The 25,932-nt window shown below is 55.6% G+C and overlaps 3 protein-coding genes and 1 long non-coding RNA gene across 10 annotated transcripts in view; 2 read left to right on the top strand and 2 right to left on the bottom strand.

Moving 5' to 3' along the window:
- Positions 1 to 2,175, top strand: part of LOC125915482 (uncharacterized) — an 11,011-nt gene extending 8,836 nt beyond the window's left edge. The window contains exon 3 of the long non-coding RNA XR_007455678.1: positions 1,780 to 2,175. This is a non-coding gene — a long non-coding RNA (uncharacterized LOC125915482). The remainder of the gene's footprint in view (positions 1 to 1,779) is intronic.
- The window catches only part of SIRT2 (sirtuin 2), a 17,693-nt gene extending 4,046 nt beyond the window's left edge, over positions 1 to 13,647 (bottom strand). The window contains exons 1-9 of one of the 6 annotated variants that reach the window (XM_049621325.1): positions 13,418 to 13,517; positions 12,492 to 12,538; positions 9,465 to 9,513; positions 9,122 to 9,235; positions 6,342 to 6,383; positions 6,079 to 6,185; positions 5,920 to 5,976; positions 5,362 to 5,430; positions 1,027 to 1,156 (exon numbers count right to left, since the gene is read on the bottom strand). In XM_049621325.1, coding sequence (XP_049477282.1) covers positions 1,027 to 1,156; positions 5,362 to 5,430; positions 5,920 to 5,976; positions 6,079 to 6,185; positions 6,342 to 6,383; positions 9,122 to 9,235; positions 9,465 to 9,513; positions 12,492 to 12,538; positions 13,418 to 13,433 — 631 coding nt within the window. In that variant the 5' untranslated portion in view covers positions 13,434 to 13,517. Of the gene's footprint in view, positions 1 to 1,026; positions 1,157 to 5,361; positions 5,431 to 5,919; positions 5,977 to 6,078; positions 6,186 to 6,341; positions 6,384 to 9,121; positions 9,236 to 9,464; positions 9,514 to 9,714; positions 9,829 to 12,491; positions 12,539 to 13,106; positions 13,342 to 13,400 lie in introns of those variants that run through there. The other 5 variants (XM_049621328.1, XM_049621327.1, XM_049621329.1 and 2 more) reach the window with 5 other exon arrangements.
- Positions 13,648 to 13,885: 238 nt separating this feature from the next.
- On the top strand, positions 13,886 to 21,989 carry NFKBIB (NFKB inhibitor beta). 2 transcript variants are annotated; one of them, XM_049621331.1, is made up of 6 exons: positions 13,886 to 14,064; positions 19,254 to 19,359; positions 19,646 to 19,772; positions 20,655 to 20,743; positions 20,833 to 21,093; positions 21,840 to 21,989. In XM_049621331.1, the coding sequence occupies exons 1-6, from the start codon at positions 13,886 to 13,888 to the stop codon at positions 21,933 to 21,935; spliced, it is 858 nt and encodes a 285-aa protein (XP_049477288.1). In that variant the 3' UTR covers positions 21,936 to 21,989. The 2 variants fall into 2 exon arrangements, with proteins under 2 accessions (XP_049477288.1, XP_049477287.1); XM_049621330.1 differs by having other exon boundaries at positions 19,439 to 19,772.
- A 67-nt stretch (positions 21,990 to 22,056) lies between these two features.
- CCER2 (coiled-coil glutamate rich protein 2) lies at positions 22,057 to 25,115 on the bottom strand. Its single transcript, XM_049621351.1, has 5 exons — positions 24,410 to 25,115; positions 24,133 to 24,173; positions 23,891 to 23,978; positions 23,025 to 23,563; positions 22,057 to 22,380 (listed from the first exon to the last, which is right to left on the bottom strand). The coding sequence occupies exons 1-5, from the start codon at positions 24,483 to 24,485 to the stop codon at positions 22,291 to 22,293; spliced, it is 834 nt and encodes a 277-aa protein (XP_049477308.1). The 5' UTR covers positions 24,486 to 25,115; the 3' UTR covers positions 22,057 to 22,290.
- Between the last annotated feature and the right edge of the window lie 817 nt (positions 25,116 to 25,932).

Below are 25,932 nucleotides of genomic sequence, written 5' to 3'. Positions count from 1 at the left end.
CCCCCCCCCCCCCCCCCCCCCGCGCGCCAGAGCTATTCAAGAATCGTCGCCCCGGGGGTGGTCAGCTGGCGTTTTAGCAGAAAGGCCACACTCCGGAGGTCCCGCTACAAATGCTGCAGCTGTCCCGTCTCACACAGACACCAGGGGCTTTGTGAAACCAGCATAAAGAGTGTCACAAATGGCTTTCCCTGGGTGAAATGCGTGACTTCTCAGCCGCACAATGGATGTCAGGCAAAGGCTCTCACTGGCATTCGAGAAATGTGGACCGGCCGAATTTTTTGCCGCCCCCCCCCCCCCCTTTTTTTTTTTTTTTTTGACACGCTGCCCTTCCACGAACAGGGACTCAGACTTTAGCAAGCCTCGTAGCCTGCGCCTCTAGGGCCAGCCCTCTGCCTTCATCCCTGACGGAGCCTCACACTCCATGGAATCTGCTTGCCCGAATCCGACTCACGGGCTATCGGATCCCGTGCCTCTAGCACAGGGCTGTCCAAACGTGGTGGTCGCGGCCCTGGCTTTTAAAGTCTCAACTCATAAAAACGACAAGAAAGGTGAAAAATTCAGTTCCCTGGTCACCTTGGCTGCCATACTGGAGAGCGCAGATCGGGAATATTTCCCTCCTCCCACTCTCAGAAAGTTCTACCAGACGGTTCTGCTCTTTGCAGAATGCAGCTGCGTTTGCCTCCAGGAGCCCCTCGTGTACGGTCAGATCAGAGCCCCTCAAAGGGCAAAGGGCGAGGGTGTCATGACCGCAGAGAACAGACCAACTGGTGGCCTCTGTGCCAACGCGCATCTGTGCGGGTGGCTGAATTCGGTCCGGAGCTTGCTTCCGTTATAGCCTGCTGTGAGCTGGCGCTGGGAGCGATGAAACCCCGCTGCCCCCTCCCATCTTTGGGGGGCGGCCACTGCCTGCTAAGAAGAGCCACAGAGCAGGACAGAACGGGTGCCCGGGGGGCGGGGGGCGTGGAGGCCCCGTCGGTGGCTGCTCGGCAGGGGGCCTGCCCTCGAGGAGAGCCCGGGGCGCCTCACCTTTCATCCAGCTTAGCGTGTACTCCCGTCGGCAGAGGGCGCTGGTGCAGTGTGACGTGTAGAAGGTGCCGTGGGCCTCCACCAGGTCCTCGGGCTCCAGCCCCGCCACCCGCTCCAGGGTGTCTATGTTCTGCAGGGAGAGGAGGCAGCGGGAAGAGGCTCAGCAAGGAGACACATCCCTCCGGGGCAGCAGGCGGAGCGGGGCGTTGCCAGGAGGAGCCTGCAAGGGGCGGGGTGTGCCTGTAAAACTCCTCCGGCCGCCCCGGTAGTGCCACTGAAAGTGTGGAAGTCGCAGATGACTCAAGGTGGGGCCCAAACTCCTCTGTCTGTGAGCCCAGGCCCACGGCCACCGTCAGCCCGCATGGGGTTCTTCTGCACACTCAGACACCTCTCCTAACGTCTTTCCGGAAATTTGTTTCGTCAGGGCCGCACAGCGTTAGTGCCACCTGCCAGAAATTTGTCGAAACTAAGGTACAAACCTACAATGCCTCCGTTGTAAATAGAGCCCCCTCAGATGTGGCATCCTGGTGCAGTGCGCAACCTGCACAGCTGTATGTGGCAGGCCTGGCCAAGCAGCAACATAGATAAAGGAATCAGGAGGGTTTATTTGGTTCTTTGCCATCACTGTCTTCCTACTTAGCAGTCGGCTTTCTCGCCGGGGGCTGTTTCGGAGATGTCATATTAACTTGCGTTCTTTTAAGACACAGGTATTCTCCGTGTCAGATCAAGCAAGGCTATTCTTCTCTTCCACAGAGACATATGTGCTCTCATTTTGCTTCGAGCACGCAGCCCCTTGGGAGCAGCTTTTGTTTGCCCGCGAGGAATGCTGTAGAGGCAGGTGGTGACACAGCACACCCGCAGACGCCACACAGAGACGGCCGGTCACGTGCGGCCCGCAGCTGAGACTCCGCGAGCAGCCAAGAGGATTCTCTTTCAAGGGCAGACGGCCCCAGCCGCTCTCTCTGCTCCCTGCCAGCGATCAGCCTGTTCCCCAAATGCACAGACAAGAGCCACTGTTCCCAGACTCTCTGCAGCCTGTCCCCTCCCCTGCATTAGTTTTGCCTTTGTTACTTGACTCAGTCTACTGCCTCGCTCGCTCGTGAGCCAGCAGTGTGCGTGCAAAGAAATAAAGGGCCTGTAAAAGAACTACTTAAATGCCTCTGTTATTCTCTCAGGCCACTTTTGATAGAGAAACCACAAACAAGAAAACAATGAGGCTGACCTGTATGTTCCGATATTCAAATGATCTCTCCAAGATGTTAAAAGGCACAGAAGAACAAAGGCTATGGGAAAACTATATATGAATGTGTCTATTTGTTTGCCTATGTATGGATTTTTTTTTTTTTTTTTGAGAGAGAGAGAGGGAGCAGGGGAGGGGCAGAGAGAGGGAGAGAGAGAATCCCAAGCAGGCTCCACACTGCCAGCGTAGAGCCCGACACGGGGCTCGAACCCACGAACCGTGAGATCGTGACCCGAGCCGAAGTCGGACGCTTAACCGACTGAGCCACGCAGGCGCCTCTGAAGTCTGGATTTTCATCTGGAATCTCTTGCTTTTTAGACCTTGGCTCACTTTTTGTTTCAAAACACCGTGTCCCGCCTGATGGACACGAAGGCAATGGCAGCTTTGAAAAAGCTGGGGCGCCTGGCTGGCTCAGCTGGTGGAGCGTGCAAGTCTTGATCTCGGGGTTGTGAGTTCGAGTTCTCACGCTGGGTGTAGAGATTACTTAAAAATAAAATTGAAAGAAAGAAAGAAAGAGAGAAACAAACAGAGAAAAAGAAAGGAAGGGAGAAAAAGAAAGGAAGGAAGAAAAAGAAAGGAAGAGAAAGAAAGAAAGAAAGAAAGAGAAAGAAAAGAAAAGAAAAGAAAAGAAAAGAAAAGAAAAGAAAAGAAAAGAAAGAAGTAGCTATGGAAGGGTCTTCCACACAAGAAGCTAAAGAAAGCCAAGTACAAGCCCTGTGTGGAGTGTAGGTGCCACGTATATATTTAAAGGACCAGAAGCTGCCTTGCTGTGGCGCTCACAGTGGCTTGAGCCAACAGGGCGAGCGTTCTCATGTTTGAACGGATCCTTGTATCTTGAGATAAAAATAGCGTCATGCGGAGCTCCAAAAACACTGTGTCATCGCAATTCAGAAAGAAGTGAAGACAATGTGTTCCAGAAAACTGGGTCAGTGACTCAAAAAGCGGCCGAGGTTGACGGAGAGGGTGACAAGTGTGAAAGGCAAAGAACGGTTTCGTGACACATGAGAGGGGAACACGGTTCTCCACGTTTATCTGTTTTCTGTAATAGGCCCTTCTGGAGCGGCAGGTGCAGTCAAATCCGTGCACGAAATACCGCGAGTAGGGGAGAACCGCCTGCGCCTTCCCCCGGACCCCGGCACGGATTTATGCCGGTTTCCACGCACACACAGCCTGCAGTCCGCTTGCTTCCCAGGGAGGGCTCACGGGGTTCTGCCTCAGGCACAGCCGGGCAGTGAGCGCTCAGGGCGGCCTGCCGGCTCCACCTTCAAAACAGATTGGTAACCCGCACACTTCTCCCCTCCTTGGCCCCCACCCTGGGCCAGCCTCCATATTCTCCTGCTTGGACCGTCGCAGCAGCTTCCTCCCTGGTCTGTCCCCTATATGCAGCCGGAGGGACTCCTGGCTCAGGTCACGTCCCCTGTCCTGCGGCACCGTCCTACTCAGCGGCGTAAAGGACAAAGCCCTTCCTGCGGCCCCAAGATCCCCCGCGGTCTGTCCCTGTCACCTCACTGAGCTCGCCTCCTCCATTCTCTACTGCCGTCCTCTCTGCTCATTCAGATCCAGCGTCTCGGACACGCCGAATACGGTCTCACCTCAGGACCTTTGCCCTGGCTGTTCCCTTCGGCTGGAACACACTCTCCCCTCCAGGTCTTTGTCTAAATGGCCCCTTCTCAGTGAGGCCTTCCCTGACACCTTGTTGACAAGATGTCCTCCTTATCCATCTTGCCCAGTGTCTCTCTCCCCACATGAGATAAGCAGCTCTGGGGGCGCGGGGATGTCGCTGCCAGCAGGGCCTGGCACGGGGCCTGCGCTCTGTAAACACTCGTGGCGGAAGAGGACTACGAGGGCCGTGCTGCAGATTTCAGGAAATCGTGCCCGGAAGGCACTGGGCTTCGAGTGAGCGTTTTGTATCATGTGTGAGCCACGTCCCGTGGATAAAACTGACTCTGGGAAGAGAGGTCGGGTTTTTGCTGAGCCAGGGGAGTTGGGGGGGGTGGTGGTGTCCTCCTGGAAGGAGGCGGCTGTCCCTTCCCCGGCTGCCACCACCAGCCCTGGGCAGCTAGGCAGGAGCGCCTGACCCCATCTGAGAAATCTGGACTTAAAAATTCATCCTCCCCCTGGTGGCAGCCTCGCGGGCTGCAGGCTCCACGCAGCCAGGTGCGGGGAGAAGTATCAGGACTCCCTTTCATGCTCACGTATTCTCTCTTTTATAATTTTGGGTTCTGAGGTCTCACGTAGAGCGTGATATCACTGCTACATTACGTAATGTATTAAAAATAATTGTTTTAATGTCTTTATTTTTGAAAGAGAGAGACGGAGGGAAAGCAGACCGGGGAGGGACAGAGAGAGAGGGAGACACAGAATCTAAAGCAGGCCTCAGACCCGAGCCCGACGCAGGGCTGGACGCAGGGCTCAACCCCACGAGCCGGGAGATCATGACCTAAGCCAAAGTCGGATGCTTACCCGCCTGAGCCACCCAGGCGCCTCACATCGAGTAACTTCAATGCGTATTCACAGGCACTCGTAAAACACGTATTCATAAAACGAAGGTAGGGGCGCAGTTTTTACCGTTAGGGGTGCGAGACCCCCAGAACATCTTGCTGACTAGTCCAGAAGCCAACAAGGTGAGCCGTCCTTGCCAGAGAACCCCAGGGCGAGGCCTCGGCTAAGCACCTGACACGCGTGAGCCATGGCCCGTGGCACGTACAACGCCTTAGGGCACATTATTTAAAGGTGCCCCTTCCTAACGGCTCCGTGTCCAGCAGGTGGAAAACGGTCATAATGCACAGATCCGGTTAGACCGAGTCACTGCTCGGCCGGGTGCGGAAACCCCTAACCAAACACGAGATCTACAGTGCCCGTGGCAGCCCCCAGACGTGAGGTCCTGTCTCACTACGCACGGGATGGCTCCCAGAGGAGCTCGCTGTCGCGCCACCACGGACCCGAAGGGTGAAGCTGTCCTGGCCTCTGCTTCACAGAAGGGGAAACCGAGGCTGAGAGGGGCTAAGGGACGCACTGCGGGCCAGGGGGCGGGGCACTGAGGCTCCAGGACCACCCGGCCAGCCCTCCTCCCAGGGACGCCCGCGGCCGCCTACCTGCGTGTAGCAGCGCAGAAGCAGCCCTTTCTCCTTCAGCAGGCGGATGAAGTAGTGACAGACGGTCGGCTGCGGGGGAGCAATGGGAACATCGTGATAATGACACAGCACGTTCGGCATGAGCCAGGAACTGTTCTAGGCGCTCTGGCTGTTTTACCTCATGGAACCATCACACGTTGGTCTGGGGGGGGGGGGGGGGGGGGGGCACGGACCGGCACCAGCCCCATTTCACAGACGAGGAAACTGAGGCACAGCTTGCAAGATCGCACAGGTGCAGAGTTGGGATCCGTACACAATCGGCCTGGCTCCCGTCTGGGGTCTTACGTGTACTGTTAATTCAGGTAAGCCTTCCAAGAGGTTTCATGGGCTCTCATCAGCTTCGTTTTACAGATGAGAAAACTGAGGCTCAAGGTCACAAGGGCAGGAAGTGAGCGACCAGGAGTTGGACCCAGGCAGCCTAGAGCCATGCGACATTTGTCTGAGAGGCCCCAGGGGAAGCCTTCCCATGCCTTGCTGTTCCCTCACGCTTTCCTGTCCACCAGGGAAAAGAGAGCTCACCTTGAACTGTCCAGGGTAGAGTTCCTTGGCAAGAGCAAAGAAGGGCTCTGGATGTTTCTGTGGGAGAGAGAACCGGAATCCTGACGGTGAGCTGAGCCCTGCGGTCAGGGGATCCCTTCCCCCCACCATTACAGACGTTCCTCCCCGGGCAACACACACCTTGAAGTAGCCAATCTCAAAGATGGCCTCCGGGTAGGGAAGACGGTATTTCTCCAGGTTGGCGTAGAGGCCCGTGGATGGGGAGCGGAAGTCAGGGATGCCCGCGGCTGGGGGAGGAGGGGCGGGGAGCGATGGGTCAGGGACCTCGGCCCCATCTATACCACATCCTCCTCTGTCAAGGGCCCAGACGTGGCTCCCCCCCAGCCTCTGAAAGGGGGGGCCCCCAACGTGGGGATGGCTACTGGGGGAAGGGAGGCACTTACACGTGGAGATCCCAGCTCCCACCAAACAGATGACCCTGCGACCTGGAGGAAAGGAGTTTATGCATCATGTGACAGTGTGCTCAGCCCCCCAACGACAACGTCCTAGCCCCCAAGACTGTTCACTCAGTGCCAGGCCCTGGGGCCAACGTTTCAGATGCGTGGATGGCCTTCCCAATCACCTCGAGGCAGGGGGAGTTAACGCGCCCATTATACAGATGAGGAAACCAGGGGAGAGCAAGGGTCACACAGTCAACTGAAGGAAGAGCCGGCATGGGGACAAGGAGTCTACGGGTTGACATTATGCCAACTTAGATTCGAGAAAAGGCCACTCGGAGGGAAGTTTCTCCTTCTGACTAGTTCTAGAGAAAGCGCACGAGATCTTAGTGAGAAGGCTGGGGGGCACAGGTGTCCTGGCGAAGAGCTACAGCTTATTGTAAAAAAAACCTCTGGCCACACCTCACCTTTTCTTCCCCCTTAACTGTTTGTTTGTTTTTGAGAAAGAGAAAACACAAGCGGGGGAGGGGCAGAGAGCGAGGGAGACACAGAATCCGAAGCAGGCTCCAGGCTCTGAGCTGTCTGCACAGAGCCCGATGCGGGGGCTCCAACCCGCGAACCGTGAGTTCATGACCTGAGCCGAAGTTGGGACACTTAACGAACTGAGCCACCCCGGCGCCCCCACGCCTCACCGTTTGGACACAGTCTTGGATGACCATCTATTTCTAGCATATCATACACATTCTTTCCTGCTCACCGGTGAGGAGGGAGGTGTCTCAGTTCAGATCTCCCCTCTGGGCTTCAGCTTCCTGCTCTGTAAATTGGGCATCCTTACAGTACTGCCTTCACGGGGCCGTCGAGAGAATGAATCCGTTCATGTAAAGCTTAGATCAGTGCCCGGCACTGAGCAAACACTATATACGTGTCTGCTGTTATTCTTTTGAGTCAATTGTACTTCGTGAGACCCAGGATTTGTACACATGTAGGCACTTTGTTCCGCCATTTTCCCCAGCTTTCAGAAAAGAAGATAGGAAGGGGGGCCTGGGCGGCTCAGTCAGTTGAGCGCCCGACTCTTGATCTCGGTTCAGGTCACGATCTCCACTGTTCGTGAGATCAAGCCCCGCATTGGGCTCTGTGCTGACAGCGTGGAGCCTGCTTGGGATTTTCTCTCTCTCTCTCTCTCTCTCTCTCTCTCTCTCTCTCTCATTCTCTCTCTGCTCCTCCCCCTCTCAAAATAAATAAATAAACTCAAAAAAATGATAAAAACAAAAGAAAAGAAAACGGGAAGACACGGTAGGAGCTGAATCATTTCAAAAAATCCTCGGGGCTGTGCAGAAATAGTCCTATCGCCTCGTCAGCTGCTGGCCGGCAGACAGCCCTGCCACGCGGTACCCTGGCACCTGCCCATCGCTGATGGACAGACACAAGTGTGAGGCCCCTGAACCGGCTACCTCTGGCGTGTCCTGTGCAAAAGAGGATGGCAAGGGTGACGAGGCCCTCCGCTCCGGGATGCCCTCGGGCCAGGCACAGCTGGGGCCAGCTGGGGCCACACGGGAGGGAGCACGTGGTCTGGATTCAGGGGGCCTGGGGTCGAGTCCTGACTGCCTCTTGCCAGCTGTGTGACCCTGCAGCCAGTCACGGCCTCTCTGGGCCTCTGCTTCCTGCTCTGTCCAGATCACCCTTGTGATGACCTCACAGGTACAATGTGAAGATCAAATGACAGGGCGCCTATCAAGTGCTTAGCTCAGTTGCTGGCATATGGTGAGGGCTCGGTTAACTGCTGTCCTTCACTGTTGCCCCTCGTAGGCGGCCTTAGAGACAACTGTCCTAAAACCCAGGTGCAGGAGGACGGAAGGAACAAAAGCTTTGTGGCCATTGCCTGTGTTCTCTACGGGGCGCACCCTGGCCAGGAGGAGCCCTGCAGACGGCTGGCCGGCCTGCCCCGGGAGAGGGAGGCTCAGGGCACGAAGCCTGGATGCCTGAGCAGGGAGCAGGCAGCAGCCCGAGGACAGGGAAACGGGAGAAGACGTCCCCAACAAAAGGCTGTTCAGGACCCTCAAAGGGTCGATTGTTCTAGTTGAGGACTGCCGAGGGCCCGGTTTCCCAGACTCTGGTGACCTCAACTTGCGAGAAATATAAATGACACTGACACGGTGACCTGGTAGAGAGGCACCCACGTACCAGCCCTGAAACACGCTTCCTGTAATACTTGTCATAGGGTCCGCGGATCTTGCTCTGTTCCGGGCCCTCTTCCAGGCATTTCCATCTCTGTTGATTTATGGCACCCTAAGGACCCTACGAGGTATTCCTGTTGGCATCACCTTCATTCTATCAAACAGGCCCGGCCGATCAGCAATGGATGTGTGACCCGGGTCTGGCCAATCAGAGACACGGAGATGGGTTTTGGGATAGGAGTCTGACCCAACGTGGCCCCAACAGGAGCCACTCTCTGCTCTTTGGCCTGAACCATTTTGCTCGAACCACTGGAAGAAAGATGCCCTCTTCGGTGGGAGGGGCTAGTCCTGGCCTTCGGGACTGCCAGGTGCCACCTCTACCTCAACATGAACCCCGGACGGGGTTATTAAGGTTTCTGACATCATGGAAGCCTCTGAATCCAGCAGTGCTCAGTGCTGGGTTTTAGTGAGAGGGGCGGCACCCTCTTCCCGGTGTAATAAGCCGTGTGCGTTGGGCTCCTCGTGTTACTTGCCAACAAAAGGTGTGAATGGCGAATGGCTCAAGTGGCCGGGGCAAAAGCAAGTCAGGGGCAAAGCAGGCCCGGGTCTTACAGCGCTCGCTCTGCATGTAGCGGGTCACCCCTTCCAGGGTCAGCTCGTCCAGCAGCCGCTCCTTCTGGGTGCCCAGGCCCAGCGTCTGGGAGAAGAAATGCCGCAGGAAGTCCACTGGCCAAAAAGCAGAGAGAGAACAGCAGGGTGGGCGTTCGGTCCGGGTGCTCAGGGGCCCCGCCCCGGGATCCCCCACCCACCCTCCCGCAACCAGGGACCTCGGGCGCTGGCTCCGCACCCATTATGACATACTTTGAACGTCACCTTCGGTGGCGGCGAGGGGCAGAAATGGGATCCCTGCCCGAGGCGGCTCCCCCGGGACCCTGTTCCCGGGGAAGATACTCACTCTCGGCCTCTCCGCCAGCCGCTCCTCCCTCAGTGTCTGAATCTGAGTCCTGGAAGGGGTGGGGGTGGGGTGAGCAGGCCCCAGAAGTGGGGTGAGGGAGGGAGGAGAGGGGAGGGTGGCACCTGGGTCTGGGGGAAAGGCCTCCGGCTGGGAGTGGGCCCGAGGAAGTGAGGTGCGGGGGGGGGGGGGGGGGGGGGGGGGGGGGGGCCCCGGCGTGCGGGCTCTGGGGTGGGCTGCCTGGGCTGGAAACCTGGTCCTGCTACTCCCGAGGAGCGCGCAGCGGCCTGTGCGTTCTCGGCTGTTCTGAGCCTGACGCTCTGTATCTCGGGAATGGAGCTCGGAGGGCACTGCCTCGGAGGGCCACCTGAGATGAAGTGGTTAACCTACGACAGGTGCTCCAAGCAGCAGCCGGCGGGGTTCCGGCGCCCCTGCAGCCCCCCTCACTCCGGTCTCTCCTGTGAATGATGCCAGTGGAGACGCCTCGGTCCTCACCCTGGGGCCCTGGACTCTCCTGCTCGAAGCCCCGGACACCGCCTTTCCGACACATCCATCTCGTTGTATACTCCTCCCCTCGATCAGGCCCCCAGATGGCGGGTCTGAGACTCTGTCCTGGGCCTTCCCTACTTCCTCTCTCCACCTTTCCTGGGCTAGCTGCCTCATGGCCTTGGCCCGGGCATTGATGATGCTACCTCTTTGTCCCCGGATACGGGGTTCCCGCAGCCTCCTGGATGCCTCCCCCGAAGTGACCCCTGCCCTCTCTTTCCCACCGTGTTCCAAACTGGCCTTAGCATCTCTCCTGAACCTGCTCTTCCTCCTAGGTCCTAGCTCAGTGTGGCTTCTGTCCCCGAGTCTTTGTTTCCTTCTCCTGCCCTCCTGCCATGATGCGTCTCCCTGCCCAGGGCTCCACCTGGGTCCAGCCTGTTCCCCCTCCGGGGTCCCTGTCCTGGCCTCCTCCCTGAGCTCCCAGCCTCAGCCTTCACCTCCGATCTACTCGACGGCCCTCGGGGTGATGGCCTGGCTGTGTCAGGCCACCACCCCCTCGGCTCCAAGGGCCCCTCTTGCTGGCTTCTCCAGTCTAACCGTCCAATCACCCCCGCGTATGGAGTCTGACATGATGTCAGCTCCAAGATGGCAGGGACTTTTCGTGTTCGCCGCCGGATGCCCAGCACCAACCAACAACAGGGTCTGGCCCCTGGCAGTTGCTCCAGAACCATCCACCACTGAACGAACGGATACCTGCTGTGCGCAGGGCTGGGTCCTGCAATGGACCTCGCAAAAACCACAGTTCTGACCAACCCATTCTCCTGCTTAAAACCCCTCCGACCAGCCCCTCCCCCATCATTCTCTGCTCTGGTTCCAAGCCTTTTTGAATAGGAACTGCCCTTCCAAACGTATTTACATTTTTTTTTATTATTATTATCGCTTTCTAAGATTACATAAGCTTTGCAAAAACTCTGGCCATTAGACAATGTACGACTTGAGGCGCTTGCCTCGAGTTCCCTCACCCACCCCGGGTCAATATAACCACTATTAACAGCAGAATGGCAATCGCTCTAGATTTTTTTCTCTGCCTATAAAACTCACTATTTTTCCAGAAATGGGTCCTACCATAGTACGATGCTGCACCTCGCGGTTTCCGCAGAACAATATATTATAGATCCAGCTCCTCCTTTAAAAAAGCTACATAGTGTTGCATTGTAAGGACGCACTATACTTCATTTAACCCGTCTGCTGACAGGCATTTGGGCTGTTTCCAGTTTTTGGCCTGTCACAGACAATGCTGCAATTTACATCCTCGGATCTCTCTTTCTGGGACTGAGGATCCCTTTTGAACATTAAACCTTTTGCTGTGACAGTGGTTGAGCCCTAGGAGCCAGGCGAGGGAGAAGCCCTGGCCTGGCAGGAGGCTTTTACCCCCTCAGCGTGGCCCTGCCCCGCATCTGTCAGGGGCTTTAAGCATTCCAGCTTCGGCGCTGCCCTACATCTGAACAGTGATCTCGCGTCTGTGGGTGGCCTGGCATTCTTTCAGCAGCGGACAGTGAGGCTCTGTGGAAGGACTCGAGGGCCCTGCCCCGCGTGTGGGAGCCACTTGGCCTAAGCGGGAGCCGGAGGTGCTGGTGGGGCCTTCAAGCCTCTGTGAGGTGTCCTGTCTACCTCTCCCTGAGGTGTCCAGAAGGCAATGTGCCGGGTGCTGTAGGTTGCAAAGCAGTCCCTGCTCTTCTAGCTGGGGGACAGAGGACAAGTCGCTTAACAGCTCTGCCTCGGACTCCTCATCTGTAAAATGGCCACAATAGGTCTTGCTCCCCCCAGGGATTCTGGGAAGACGACATGAGATGATGTACACAGAGCCCTGAGCAGAGTACCTGGCTGGAATAAGGACTCAATAAATGCTAACCTCGAATATAACAAGCTAACCACTCCCAGCCACCTGACTGCTGACCACATTACACACTTCGTGTCCCCCAGTCTTTGCACAAGCTGTATCCTCTGCGTGGAGTGCCATTTCTCACTCTGCCTAAGAAAATTCTAAGTCACTCTTCGCTCACTGTGATGTGTCTGTATCTCAGTCTGACTCCTAGCCCAGCCTGTGGATTCCTCCTGGGAAGGGACTGGCTGGAATCCCTGTGGCCCCACGAAGTTTACTCTTCCTTGAGCTACTTTCAGAATCACCCTGTAGGGTCATTTTCTAGTCACTTGTCCATGAGATCTGTGAGTTCTGTGATCAAACTGGGTATCTGTCTCTTCCATGCCCAGCATAAATGAAGTTCAGAAAGGACAGGGGTAGGGGGCAAGGAAAGAGAAAAGTTTGGGAGGGCAGGCCTGGAGTTAAGGGGGCACACCCCTCTCTGACAATTCCCAGAATCCACCATTCCCCAGGAGGCTGAACCGGGAGTTGGGGCAAGGGACTGGGGCAGTGAGCTGAGGGCCCTGGGGTAACTGTCTCCCCTCTGCCACCACCCCCCCCCAGTGTGGGGTGCGGGAACAAGTGCATCTCTCTCCTTCCCTCCACCCTTCCCCAAATCTCACCTGAGCCTCCTGCACCTTCCCTGCCTGGGTCTCCAGAGGGTCAGAGGCTGGGGGAGGAGGGGGAGCAGACGTGGTTACAGTGCGGGGCACAGTTAAGGGGGAATGAAGGGCTTCAAAGCACAAGGGCAGGGGGCAAGAAGACCCACCAACCTAATTATACTGGGGTGGGAAGAGGTGGCAAAAATGGAGCAGAGGGAGGGAAGGGATGGAGGGGGAAGCAGATATTACAGTGGACAGTACTGGCAGGAGAGGTGGTTAGTGAGGGACAAAGAGCCTGGGGCAGGAAGGTTTAGGAGAGGGAGGAGAAAGTAAGGCATACAGGGCAGGATGAGGACTTAGGAGAAGTGAGGAAGGAAATAGTGAGTGAGTGAGTGTGTGTGTGTGTGTGTGTGTGTGAGCGCGCGCGAATCCAGGGAGGGTTAGGTTTACAAACAGAGGGAAGTTTAAAAAGGAAGACAAGAGATAAGAAGAGATACTCTGACTAGAGACGAATTTAGAAAGGGAGGTGCAGTGGGGATGGTATGTTTAGGGGGGACGCAGGAACTAGAGGGAAGAGATAGGAAGGGACGCCAGGGGTCCCCTAGCATCCTACAGTTCCCCCTAACAACCAGGTACCCTCAGCAACCGGGTCTGCGGCAATCTAAATCCTTAGCAACGAGGGTCCCCAGCAACCAAGGTGCGAGAAACAGGCGATCGTTAGTAACTTGGGGGACGTGGCAAACGGACCCTCAAAATCTCGCGACCCAGAAACCCAACAATCTAGCAGGATGGATCACTTGGCAACGACCTCCCGTACCCCCAATCCCACTCTCCGCCATGCAGTCCCAACCTCCAGCCCCACCATGCCCATTTTCGGGCCCCGGGGCCTGCAGCCCTCAGCCAGGCCCCGGCGCGGCCCGACCCTCCCACCGGGGCCCCCGACTCACGGTCCGGCTCGGCCATGGGCGCGGGGCGGGGGCCCTCGGTGCTGTCACCGACTGCTCTGTCCCGTGACGGCACCGGAAACAGGAGGGGCAGAGACCTGGCAGAGAACTACAACTCCCAGCAACCATCGCGGATGCATACAGGCTTTCACACAACGTCCGGGGAGCGGCTCTTAGGTTAGAAAGACTTGCGGACAGGAGGACTACGAGTCCCAGAGGGCTCCGCGCCGGCAGCCATGTTGGTAAAGGGCGCCCGGAAAATGTGGGAATGGGTAGAGAGTCGCGGTCCATCTGAATACTCTGATTGGTCATGGTGTGGTAAGGGGGCGGGGCGCGTACTCTTTACCTCACTCTGATTGGATAAGTCAGGGGGAGTGTTGGGGAATTCCCCGCAGGGCGGAAGCGCCAGGACTTCAGGCAGAGCTTAGTTATAGGCGGGCGGCCGCTGGGACCCCTGAGGCGTCGGGGGCTATGGCGGGGGTCGCGTGCTTGGGGAAAGTTGCGGAGGCCGACGAATGGTGCGACAGTGGACTGGGCTCTCTGGGTCCGGACGCAGCAGCCCCCGGAGGACCGGGGCTGGGCGCCGAGCTGGGCCCGGGTCTGTCGTGGGCGCCCCTCGTCTTCGGCTACGTCACTGAGGATGGGGACACGTGAGTGAACCTTAGGCTGCCAAACCGGGCCCAAGGATCCGACGTCTGATTCCTTATTAGTCTCTGAACCCGTCTTCCTAACCTTTCACTCCTAAGTCTAACTTGTGATGCTTGACTTTCTGATCCCTAACCGCCAAGCCCTCACCTCAGTAAAAACAATTTACTGTCCAACTTTGATCTTAGCGCCTTAATTTCTGATCTTCCTTTCTTGAACTCTGGTTCATAGAGAGCTCCACATCCCTATCCATTGATCTCAAAACTCTATTGATCTTCCTGACCTTATTCCTGAGACCTTTGTTAGAGCTGTAGTTCAGACAGCCCCCCCTCCTGACCTCCTACCTCCAAATATGATCTTTGATCCTTAGCTCCTGCTTTATGAGCCTGGGACTTAGATTTCCAAAATTAATACTTGGCCTTGACTCCAAGATTCTACCTTCTGAGCACTGATCTTAAAATCTTACATTCAAAGAGAAAACGTAAGCTCCATTATAGCAGGGTTCACGTGTGAAATATTTATTGAACACTACCAGGTTCCAGGGCCTGTTTTAGGTGCTGTGATAAAGCAGTGAAGAAAACAGACAAAAGCTTAAACCCTTGTGGAGTTTGCGTTCCAAGGGTGGGTATATCGATAGGACAGATGGACTGACAGGAAGACAGGAAGGAAGCGGGGAGGGAAAAAAGGAGAAAGAAGGAAAGAAAGGGTCAGAGAAGGAAAGAAAGACACAAAGTGAGAATGAGCGAAAGAGAGAGGAAAGGAAGAAAGACAGAAAAATGAAAAACAATATAAAAGAAAGGCAGGGAAATGGTATGTCTCAAGGTAGTAAGGTATTTGGGAAAAAATAAAGCAGGAAAATGAGACCAGTGAATTATTTGGGGGGGGGGGAGGACTCCATGTAGAAGGGACAATGGTTGTAAAGGCCCCTGTGACGGATTGTACTGGGTGTTTTGTTCATTGTGTTCACTCTTCTGTCCTTAGTGACCGAACAGTGCTTGACCCATAATACGCACTCAGGAAATAGTGATCTTTTTGAAGAACCAGCTTAGGTTTCATTAATTTTCTTTATTGGATTTTTGCTTTCTATTTCATTGATCTCTGTTCTGACTTTCATTCTTGCCCTTCTTTTGCTTACTTTGGGTTTAATTTGTTCTTTTTCTTTTTTTTTTTTTTTTTTTTGTTTCTTAAGGTGGCAGCTGAGCTTATCCATTTGAGACCTTTCTTTTCTAATATAGGTGTTTCATGCTATAAATTTCCCATAGTACTGCTTTAGCAGTCTCACAAATTCTGATATACTGTGTTTTCATTTTCATTTAATTCAATATACTTTCTAATTTCTCTTTTGATTTCTTCTTTGGCCAGTGGATTATTTAGAAGTATGTTATATAGTTTCAAGGTATTTGGAAGGTCTTCCAAATGTCCCTTTTTAAATTGATTTTTTTAAAAGTTTTATTTATTTAAGTAATCTCTACACCCCATGCGGGGCTTGAACTCATGACCCCAGGATCAGGAGTCACATGATCTTCTGACTGAGCCAGCCAGGTGCCCTTTTTTTTTTTTTTAATTGCTTTTCAATTTAATTCCATTGTAGACTGAGAACATACTTTATGTGACTTGAATCCTCTTAAACTTATTGAGAATTGTTTTATGGTGGAGAACATTATGTGTGCACTTGAAAAGAATGGATATTCTGTTGTTGGGTGCAGTGTTCTCTATTTTTTTTTAAAAAACTTTTTAATGTTTATTTATTTTTGAAAGAGAGACAGAGACAGAGAGAGTGCCAGCAGGGGAGGAGCAGAGAGAGAGGGAGATACAGAATCCAAAGCAGGCTCCAGGCTCCGAGCTGTCAGCACAGTGCCCGACGCGGGGCTCGAACCCAAGAGCCATGAGATCATGACCCGAGCTGAAGTCGGATGCTTAACCGACTAAAATTTTTAAGTAATCTCTACTCCCAACGTGCGGCTCAAACTGACAACCTAGAACTCACAACCATGCTTTACTGACTGAGCCAGCCAGGCCCTCTGGCTTTACTAACTTTCTCTTTGTTCTGTTATTTAAATGGTTGGCCAACTGTGGCCTCCAGGCAAAATCTGGCCAGCCATCTGCTTTCGTAAGGCTGTGAGCTAAGAATGGTTTTTACATTTTCAATGGTTGAAAAAAATCAGAAGAGAATAATAGTTTGCCGCAAGTGAAAGTTACGTGAAATTCACATTTCAGACTGCACAAAGAAAGTTATGTTGGAATACAGTCATGCGGGGTCATTTATATACTGCCAGTGGCTGCTTTTGTATCACAAGGGCAGAGCTGAGTAGGTTAAAAGAGACAGGGTAGGGGGCGCCTGGGTGGCTCAGTCGGTTGAGCGGCCGACTTCGGCTCAGGTCACGATCTCGCAGTCCGTGAGTTCGAGCCCCGCATCGGGCTCTGTGCTGACAGCTTAGAGCCTGGAGCCTGTTTCAGATTCTGTGTCTCCCTCTCTCTCTGACCCTCCCCCATTCATGCTCTGTCTCTCTCTGTCTCAAAAATAAATAAACGTTAAAAAAAAAAAAAGTTTAAAAGAGACACGGTAGGATCCACAAAGTTAAATCTTTTTATTTATTTTAAATCAGTTAAAATCTTTAACTGGCCTTTATAGAAAAAGTTTGCTGACTTCTGCTTTTTTTGGCTTATATGTCATATCACATATGGTAAAAGATGAAAGAACTTCAGAAGAGAATGTATTTCCATTTGTCCCCTCCTGGCCTCCACGTTATTGTTGCCATACATTCTATTTACACGTGTGTCCTAAACTCCCCCATACTTTGTTAGTATTTTTGTTTAAACACTCAACTATTTTTCCAAATTACCTTCTGAAGAGCCTTACAGTAACAAGAGAAAAAAAATCTTCCATATTGACCCACATAGTTACTATTTTCAGTTTTCGTTATTCTTTTCTGTAAGTTCGTATTGTGGTCTGATGTCATTTTCCTTTTGCTCGCAGATTTCCTTTAATGCTGCTTTGGTGATACGGGTCTGCTGCTGATGAGTTTTCTCGGCGTCATTATTTTGTCTTTGTGTTTGAAAGACGTTTTCGCTGAGTTAAAGAATTCTGGGTTGACTGTCTGAATACTTGAAAATGGTGCTCCATTGTGTTCCCTTGCCTTATTTTTATTTTTCTGTACTTAAAGTAGTTTTGTCTCTGGCTCGTGTGAAATTTTTGTTTTCATCATTGGTTTTGAACAGGACTTTTATGTTGGGCCTTTGCATAGTTTTTTGTTTTTTGTTTTTTTTTTTCCCAGTATTTCTTGTTCTTGGGAGTCACTGAGCTTCTTGGATCTGTGGATTTGGAAAATTAAATTAAGTGTCTGACTTCGGCTCAGGTCACGATCTCGCAGTTTCTGAGTTCAAGTCCCGCAACCAGCTCGGTGCTAACAGCTCAGAGCCTGGAGCCGGCTTTGGATTCTGTGTCTCCGTCTCTCTCCACCCCTACCTGCTCGCAGTCTGTCTCTTTCTCTCTCTTTCAAAAATAAATAAACGTTAAAAAAAAATGTTCTCTTGTGTTTCATTAAGAGTAGCTCTTATTGTGAAGTCTTCAAGTTTGCTAATCTTTTTTTCCTGCTGTGTTTAATCTGCTACTAATCCCATCCAGTGTATTTTTCATTTCAGATGCTATAGTTTTTATCACTAGGAGTTTGGTTTGAGTCTTTTTTTTTTTTTTTTTTTTAATCATCCATGTCTCTACTTAACTTTTTGAATGTTTGAGATTCACTTATAATGAACTCTTTTAATGTTTTTGTTCTAACATCTGGGTCATTTCTGGGTCAATTTCAACTGATTGATCGTTCTCATTATGGATCATGTTTTCCTGCTTATTTGCCTACCTGGTAATCTTTGATTAGATGCCAACTATCGTGAATTTTACCTTGTTAGGCCAGCAAGTTGTGGATTCCTATAAATATTGTTGAGTGTTGTTTTGGGATGCAGTTAAACTACTTGTAAGCAATTCGGGCTATCTGGGTGGCTTAGTTGGTTGAGTGTCTGACTTCTGCTCAGGTCACGATCTCACGGTTAGTGAGTTTGAGCCCCACATCGGGCTCGGTACTGATAGCTTAGAGCCTGGAGCCTGCTTGGGATTCTGTGTCTCCCTCTCTCTCTCTGCCCCCCTTCCTTACTTGCCTTCTGCCTGTCTGTCTCTCTCTCTCTCAAAAGTAGATAAACATTAAAAAAAAAAAACAAAAAAAACCCAACTACTTGTAAGCGGATTGATCCTTTGGGGTTTTGCTTTTATGATTTGTTGGGTGGGTCCTGAGCAGCCCTCATCTAGGGCTTATTATTCCCCACAACTGAGGTAAGAACCTTCCAGAGTATTCTACCCAAGGTCCTTGGGTTTTTCCTAGTCTGATTGGTGGGAACAGACATTATTCCTGGTCTCCTGTGAGTGATGGGCATGTTTCCCTAATCTTTTTGGATGGTTTCTTCACACCCCTGCGTTAATCAGCACTCTCCCAAATACTCGAGAGGCCCCTCTGTAGACCCCCCAGGGTCTCTCCCTGTTCAGCCCTCTCCTCTTGGGTTCTCTGTCCTCTGACTCTAGCTGCCTGCCTTCCCCAGCCTCCACTCCTTCTTGCCTAGTATGCAACCTGCCAGGCCCCTCTCTGTGCGGTGTCTACTCTCAAGACGGTAAACTTGGCAATCAGTTGAAGGGCTCACCTCATTTTGTTTCCTCTTTAGGAATCATGGTCATTCATTGCATGAGGACTAGTATCTGGAAAACTGTTGCTTCCTATACCATAGTTTGTCAGATTTTTTTGATTGATTCAGACGGGAGGGAAATCTGGTCCCTGTTATTTCGTCTTGGGAGGCAGTAGAAGTCCTACTTAATACACACCGATTAGGGGCGCCTGGGTGGCTCAGTTGGTTGAGCATCCGACTTCAGCTCAGGTCATGATCTCGCGGTTCGTGGGTTCGAGCCCCGCACCGGGCTCCACGCCCACAGTGCGGAAGCTTGCTTGGGATTCTCTCTCTCTCCCTCTCTCTGCCCTTCCCCCACTCTCACTTTTTCTCTCTCTCTCTCTCAAAGTAAATAAATAAACTTAACACATTTTTAAAAACCAAAGCGCTGATTAAACAAATATGCTGACTTAACTGACCTGACCCTCCTAGATTCCTGACAGTTGGTTCCAGACTTCTATGCTCTGCTCCCTGTTTTTGTCTTCAGGGCATTGCACTTGGCGGTGATTCATCAGCATGAGCCCTTCCTGGATTTCCTCCTAGGCTTCGCGGCTGGCACCGAGTATCTGGACTTACAGAATGACCTGGGCCAGGTGAGCCCCCCGGGGACAGTTTAGGGCTTGGGACTGGGTTCTCCGTGCACCCCCTGATCCCTGCCCTCTGCTCCCGCAGACAGCCCTTCACCTGGCAGCCATCCTGGGGGAGGCCTCCACAGTGGAGAAGTTGTACGCGGCGGGTGCCGGGTTGCGTGTGGCGGAGCGCGGGGGCCACACGGCACTGCACCTGGCCTGTCGCATGAGGGCACACGCCTGCGCCCGTGTGCTACTCCAGCCCCGTCCCCGGTGCGCCAGGGGAGCCCCCAACACCTACCTCGCTCAGGGCCCCGACCGCACCTCTGACGCCGACCGCCTGCCTGTCGCCTCGTACCCCGACCCCGACTCGGAGAAGGAAGATGACGAGAGCGAGGAGGATTGGAAGCTGCAGCTGGAGGCTGAAAACTATGAGGGTGAGGGGTTCTCAGGCACCGGGCAGGGCTCGGGCTCCCAGGCGGAGCGAGAATTCCTGGCCCTGGGCTCGGTTCTCCTGACTCAAGACCCAGCCCCTTGGGGAATAATACCGAGGCTTCAGGAGCCCAGGCATTGGGAACGGTCCCCAGTCGAGCCCCAGATTACTGAGACTTGGTCATGTGGAACTCGGCACCCGGACCACGTGGGGCCCAGACCTGTCACCCACAGGCCTGGAGCCACTAAGATCCAGTTCTTGGGTCCAGCTTGCCCAGCCTGAAGGCACAGCTCCCACCCTCTCGCCAGCCACAGGTTCCAGCCCGCCCGGGACGAGGGAACTCAAGGCCCAGGTTCCCAGAGATTGACACTGGGTTCAAGGACAGCCCTCAGCCAGGCCTCATGAGAAAAAAGACATCTGAGTCTCGGCTCCCCCACCTCTAAGCCCGACTGCCTGGACCTAAGCCCCTTCCACAAAGGGACTGAGATCACCCAGGACCCCGTGTCTAGGACCCACTCCACCTTCTAAGGTTGCAGGCCCTTCAACTACTCGGGACCCAGGAATTTGGGGTCCAGGCCCTTTGTGAAGTAAAGACCAGAGACTCGGTCTCCTGGTCCCAAGATCCAGGCCTCCCGTCCAAAGCCCCCAGGCTCTTCATCCATAAGCCCCAGACATGCCACAAGCCGGGCATTGGCACCCCCAGTAAGTTCCAGACCACCGAGACGTAGGCATTTGGGCTGCAGAAGCCTCTTTGACATACCCAGGAAATCAGGAGCTGTACCCCAAACTCAGTCTCCTCAGGCCACAAAGCCGTCCCCTGGGACCTTGGCATTTGAGGCCCAGGCCCCTCACCCCCATCGTCCGACACCTGTCGCCCTGTCCACAGGCCATACCCCGCTTCACGTGGCCGTCATCCACAAAGATGCAGAGATGGTCCGGCTGCTCCGGGAGGCTGGAGCTGACCTCAACAAACCGGTGAGCTGCCCTGGGGAGAGGATGTGGCAGGGAGGCTTGGCCCCCAGAGTAGGGCAGGGCCTCTCTGACCCCTCTGTTGCGCCTCGCAGGAGCCCACGTGCGGCCGGAGCCCCCTGCACTTGGCAGTGGAGGCCCAAGCAGCCGACGTGCTGGAGCTTCTCCTGAGGGCAGGGGCCGACCCTGCCGCCCGCATGTACGGTGGCCGCACCCCACTGGGTAGTGCCACGCTCCGGCCCAACCCCATCCTCGCCCGCCTTCTCCGTGCACATGGAGCCGCTGAGCCCGAGGACGAGGACGACAGACCCGGCCCCTGCAGCAGCAGTAGCGACAGTGACAGCGGGGACGAGGGCGTGAGTGGGGGGGCAAGACCGGGCGGCCCGGCCGGGGGGTCAGGGTAAACGGGCAGGCGGGAAGGGGGAGAAGAGACATTAGGCAGCACGTTGAGACTGACCTTGGGCTGCTGTGATTCGAGAAGTCGGGCAGCTGTGCGGGGAGACCTGGGCAGGGGTGGTGGGGAGCACGCGGGTAGTGGTGGTGGGGAACCGAAGGCAAGGGCAGAGGTGGAACTCGGGCAGAGTTAGAGAAAAGACCTCGATCGTGGTGACTGGTAATGGTACTGGTTGGCAATGGTGGCTGACAGCGTAGGGAGTGATCTCACAGGGCAGGAGTCGGAGAACTCAGGCTCCGGGAAGCACTGATTCCAACCCTGGCGGCAGTGGGGAGAGACCTCCGGTGAGGAGGTTGCGTTGGAGAACCCAGGTGGCAGAGACTCCACTCTGGGCAGGGACGATGTTGGGGGGGGGTGGCGAGGAATCTGGGTAGAGGCAGAGGGAGGGGGCGGAGGAGGGAGACCCCAGTGGCTGTGGCTGCCTAAGTACTGGCAGAGCAGTGGGGCCGGAGCCCAGGCAGTGGTGGTGGGAGAACACAGGTGACCTTGAACGTGGTGTGTGGAAAACTAAGAGCAGGGAAGTTGAAGGATGACTGGGCGAGCTGGGGCTTCGAGACAAGACCCAGCTGTCGGGGTGGGTGGAAGCAGCTGGACAGCAGGCGGGGTGACAGCCGCCTGAGCCCCTGTGCCTGCCCCCTTTGTCCCCAGGATGAATACGACGACATCGTGGTCCACAGTGGCCGCAGCCAAAACCGGCTACCTCCCACCCCAGCCTCGAAACCTCTCCCTGATGACCCCGTCTGACCTCATTGTTAATAGGATTTCCAATTTAATAAAATCCCAGTTCTGACAACCAGAGACCGTTCCCGGGTCCCCGTCTGTCTAACATCAAGTGCCACACGAGCCCTAGCGGTTTTCTTTGTGCTTTATTCACTCGGCAGGGTTGGAGTGGGTTACATGGGTGGCCGGGTGTTTCCCGAGTCGGTTGGAGCCCAGCCCCTCTACCCAGCTCAGACTCGGCCCCTCGGGCCTGGTCGCATGGCACACCTGTCCCCCCATTCCTGCAGGCTGGGGAACGGAGTGGGGTGTTAGGCGAGCTTTGGGGGTCAACAGTCATAAGCCATAGGGTGTGTCAGGAAGGAGGGCGCGAGGTCGGGGGTCATCCCTCCCTCCTGATCTCCTCCCCCAGAAGCTCCGTTGCCTTCTTTAGCTCATCTCGCACGTGCTCCAGCCGCACCGTGTCATGCTCCTGGGAGGATCAGAAACGGGTTGATCAGCACACCCACCTTCAAGGGCAGGCCCCCCTCAGGAGTCACCCATGAATGTGGGCCATGTCGGTTTGCATGCCGGCAGCCGGCAGCGGTCCTCTGGTCCCCACGGACCGCGGTGGTGACCGCAGTGGAAGAGTTAGACCGGCCGACGTGGCCAGCGGGGCAGTCTGCGTGGACCGCCACGGCCAACGACAGCAGGTGGGGCTAGTAAAGGGGCCCTGACCCATTTGTGAGGTGCTGGCCGGTTAGGCTGCCACCGCCAGTCACGAGGACGTCTTTCTTTCCACGGCCCAGCAGTGGTGTCCACCTGTGGTCCAGAGAACCGAGCACGGCAGCCACTTTTCACGTGGCCAGACTGCGCGTTACTGACTACGGTGGCGGCTCACTCGGACGCCTCCGCGCGATTCTGGTGGCCATCTTGGTTACTGTACTCTTGGTGTGGAAGCCATCTTGGCCAAGCAGGGGCCTTGCTCGGATGTCGCTGCCTAGTCCTGGTGTCCGTTCCGGTCACCATGGTCCATTTGCGGTGGACAGTGGCCGTGTACGGCCCAACTGGTACCCATTTGGTAGTCGATTCCACGGGCCGTTTGGCCTACCCCGCTTGCCCGTGGCCTCCACTCACCTCCCTCTCGGAAGCCTCTTCCTTCTCCTCCTGCTTGGGCCCGGCTTCTGGCTGGCGGAGGCGGTGGTGATGCGGCGAGTCCTCGTGCCTTTCTCCTCCACCCGCCTCGGCCCCCTGCCACAGGCCGTGGCCCGCGCCCAGCACCTGCACACCCTTCTCCTCGGCCTCAAACTGGGCTGTTTCCTCGTCACTGGCCTGCTCTGCCACTCGCTTGTGGGGCCGCCCTCCACCCTCTGGGCGCCGCTTCCACGGGCCTTCGAAGGGTTCCACGGGCCCCCTCTTCTTCCTCTCCTCCTCCTCCTCCTCCTCCTCCTCCCGCTCCTGCTCCTCCTCCTCCTCCTGGTGGAGCCGGCTATGGAGCTGCTCGCGGATGGTCTGTTCCCGCACCTCAGACTTGTGGGCCCTCTCGGCTGCCTCTTCCTCATCCCTCGCTTCCTGGCTGGACCTCATCTTCCCAGCCTCTTGCTTCTTGAAATCCCCAACCAGCAGGCCTTTCTCTTTGGCGGACACACAGCCGTAGGGCTCTGTCTCACACATCTCTGGTGGAAAGAGAGAGGATGCTCTCTGTGCAGCAGAATCGGGAACCGGACCTGGAGGAGTTCTGGGGCCTGCCCGAGGCCCCACAGGGGGGCTGCCCAAAACCGGGAGAGGAGGGTCAGGTCTGGGGGATGTTCTCTGCCCCCATCCCGTGCCTCTGCAGGGACCCCCCAGGGTGGGGCTGGAGGCCGGACGGGACACCGGGCGTGCCGTGCCAGCCCAGGCAAGGGGGCCCTGGGATGAGACCACCTTTCCTCCAGGCAGCCCCGGCCGGAACCCCGGGTGGGGTGGGGGCTCCCAAGAGGCTCTGGGGCCTGGGCCCTCCTTACCTTTGTGGAGGAGAGCTGTGCAGGGGCTTCTCTGGGCCTGGCCCAGCGTCAGCACTTCTGTGACCACTTCTGCCAGACAGCGGGTCAGCTGGGCGTGAAGGGTCAGAGGGGAGGTTGAGGGTAGGGCAGACGGGAGGAATGAGAGCAGTGGGAAGTTTGGGAGGGAGATGATCATGGAGGCCGGTCAGGGAGGGCCAGGGTCTGGGGAAGATGAGGCAGGGCAAGGGGTCTGCACTCCTCACCTCTTCCTTGGAGGGTCTTGGCGCCAAGGGAGCAGCGGTGGCTGTGGAGGAAGGAGGTGGGTGCTGGTACCCTCGGTACCCCGCGGGCACTGTCCTCGGTGCTGATCCACGGTCCCCTCCCCAGCCTACCTGCCAGGTGCACCGTCCCTACCTGGAAGCTCAGCCCCTGAAGTCTCTAGTCCAACCCCAATGGGTGCACCGTTCCCGCCTCCCGCACCCCCAGTCCCTGGTCCCTGAGCTGGCCGCAGAGGTGCCCTCTCCAGTTCCTGGCACTCACCGGCCCCCGGCAGCAGCGCCAGAAGCAGGGGCAGCGGCAGCAACAGCAGCACGGAGGCGGGCCCGCGGCTCTGCATGGTGGGGCGTCGGGACCAGGGTGCTCGGCGCCGCGCGGGACGGCGCGGCAGCTCCTTATAACCCGCGCCAGTGGCCCCGCGGGGGAGGAAGTGACGTCATCACCGCCCCTTCCCCGCCCGCGCCAGGGTGACAGCTGCCGGGCGGCCACCTGCCTGAGACCCTCAATTATTCATGGAGACCCACGTCCCGCACCCGCTCCTCTTCCAGCTAATGGTCCCGGAGCGTCAGCATGGAGGGAGGGTGCTTCCCCCAGAGAGACACGGTCTGTTGAGCTTAAAGCTGCATGGGGAGGGCGACCTGAGTTCGAATCCAGCGGCAGCCATTCACAGATAGGCCTCAGGCAACTCCTTCCCTTCTTTGGCCTTTTCCTCATCTGGAGATTTGGGGGTCCTAAACCTACTTCCGCAGAGGTGGTGGCTGGGCTCCGCCTGAATCCCAGCTCCACCACGGCCAGCTGTGCAGCCTGGGAAAACTGCCAGACCTCTCTAGGATTGGTTTTATGCTTTGTGAGACAGGGCGGGTGGCCACCTGCCCCACAGGTGAGGGGTAAATACATAACGGGTGCGTAAGGTCATTTAGACAGTGTCTGGCCCTGGGAACTACACCCGTCCCAGCACCCTCAGTCCAGTAGCTTTTATTGAGCACCTACTATATGCCCCACCCTCTCAGAAAGCCCGGGTGACAGCAGTGAACAAGCAGGCAAACTTCCCCGTCCTCTTGGGCCGACATTTGAGAAGGGGAAGACACAACACTCAACTCTGCGCCTATAAGGAAGGAGGAAATGACCGCAGACTCCTGCATCACACAGTGCGAGTGGCTTTTCCTTTGGCCGGCCAGGGAAGTCCTCTCTGAGGAGGTGATATGTGGGCTAAGGCCTGAGTCATAAAATGGAGGCAATCACACAAGATTGAGGGGAAGAGTAGCCACAGAAGGGACTAGCCAGCGCAAAGGTCGGAGTCAAGAATGAGTCTGCAGACTGGGGCGCCTGGGCGGCTCAGTCAGTTAAGTGTCTGACTTCAGCTCAGGTCATGACCTCGTGGTTTGGGAGTTTGAGCCTCACGTCAGGCTCTGTGCTGACAGCTCAGAGCCTGGAGCCTGTTTCCGATTCTGTGTCTCCCTCTCTCTCCCTGTTCCCCCACGCTCACATTGTCTCTCTCTCTCTCTCTCAAAAATAAATAAAGATTAAAAAAAAAAAATGAGTCTGCAGAGTTAGGACAGCAAGACCAGAGCACAAGAGAGAGGAGGTGGGTTGAAACGGAAGGCAGGGGGCAGACCACGTGGGGCTCTGTGGATCACGGGGACAGCTCTGTCCTTTCCCCTGAGATGGAGCTACATGAGGGCTCCAAGCGGGGGAGGGATGTGACCAGACACAGGTGTCCGCAGGGTCGCTCTGGCTGCGTGGGGGCGGGGGAGCGAGGAGATGGTGGAGGGGCTGTCGTGACTCTC

The sequence above is a fragment of the Panthera uncia genome (assembly GCF_023721935.1).
Source record: "Panthera uncia isolate 11264 chromosome E2 unlocalized genomic scaffold, Puncia_PCG_1.0 HiC_scaffold_19, whole genome shotgun sequence".
Classification (NCBI taxonomy): Eukaryota; Metazoa; Chordata; class Mammalia; order Carnivora; family Felidae; genus Panthera; species Panthera uncia.
The sequence above is the reverse complement of the archived record's forward strand: the minus strand, read 5'-3'. Positions and strand labels throughout refer to the sequence as shown.

Excerpts from the sequence above, each read along its gene's own strand:
- NFKBIB (XM_049621330.1), top strand. The coding sequence starts at position 13,886 with ATGGCGGGGGTCGCGTGCTTGGGGAAAGTTGCGGAGGCCGACGAATGG. Across the intron at positions 20,744-20,832 it reads GAGCTGACCTCAACAAACCG|GAGCCCACGTGCGGCCGGAG; the intron begins GTGAGCTGCCCT and ends TGCGCCTCGCAG. Across the intron at positions 21,094-21,839 it reads GTGACAGCGGGGACGAGGGC|GATGAATACGACGACATCGT; the intron begins GTGAGTGGGGGG and ends CTTTGTCCCCAG.
- CCER2 (XM_049621351.1), bottom strand. The coding sequence starts at position 24,485 with ATGCAGAGCCGCGGGCCCGCCTCCGTGCTGCTGTTGCTGCCGCTGCCC. Across the intron at positions 24,174-24,409 it reads GGCGCTGCTGCCGGGGGCCG|CCACCGCTGCTCCCTTGGCG; the intron begins GTGAGTGCCAGG and ends CTTCCTCCACAG. Across the intron at positions 23,979-24,132 it reads CAAGACCCTCCAAGGAAGAG|CTGACCCGCTGTCTGGCAGA; the intron begins GTGAGGAGTGCA and ends CTTCACGCCCAG.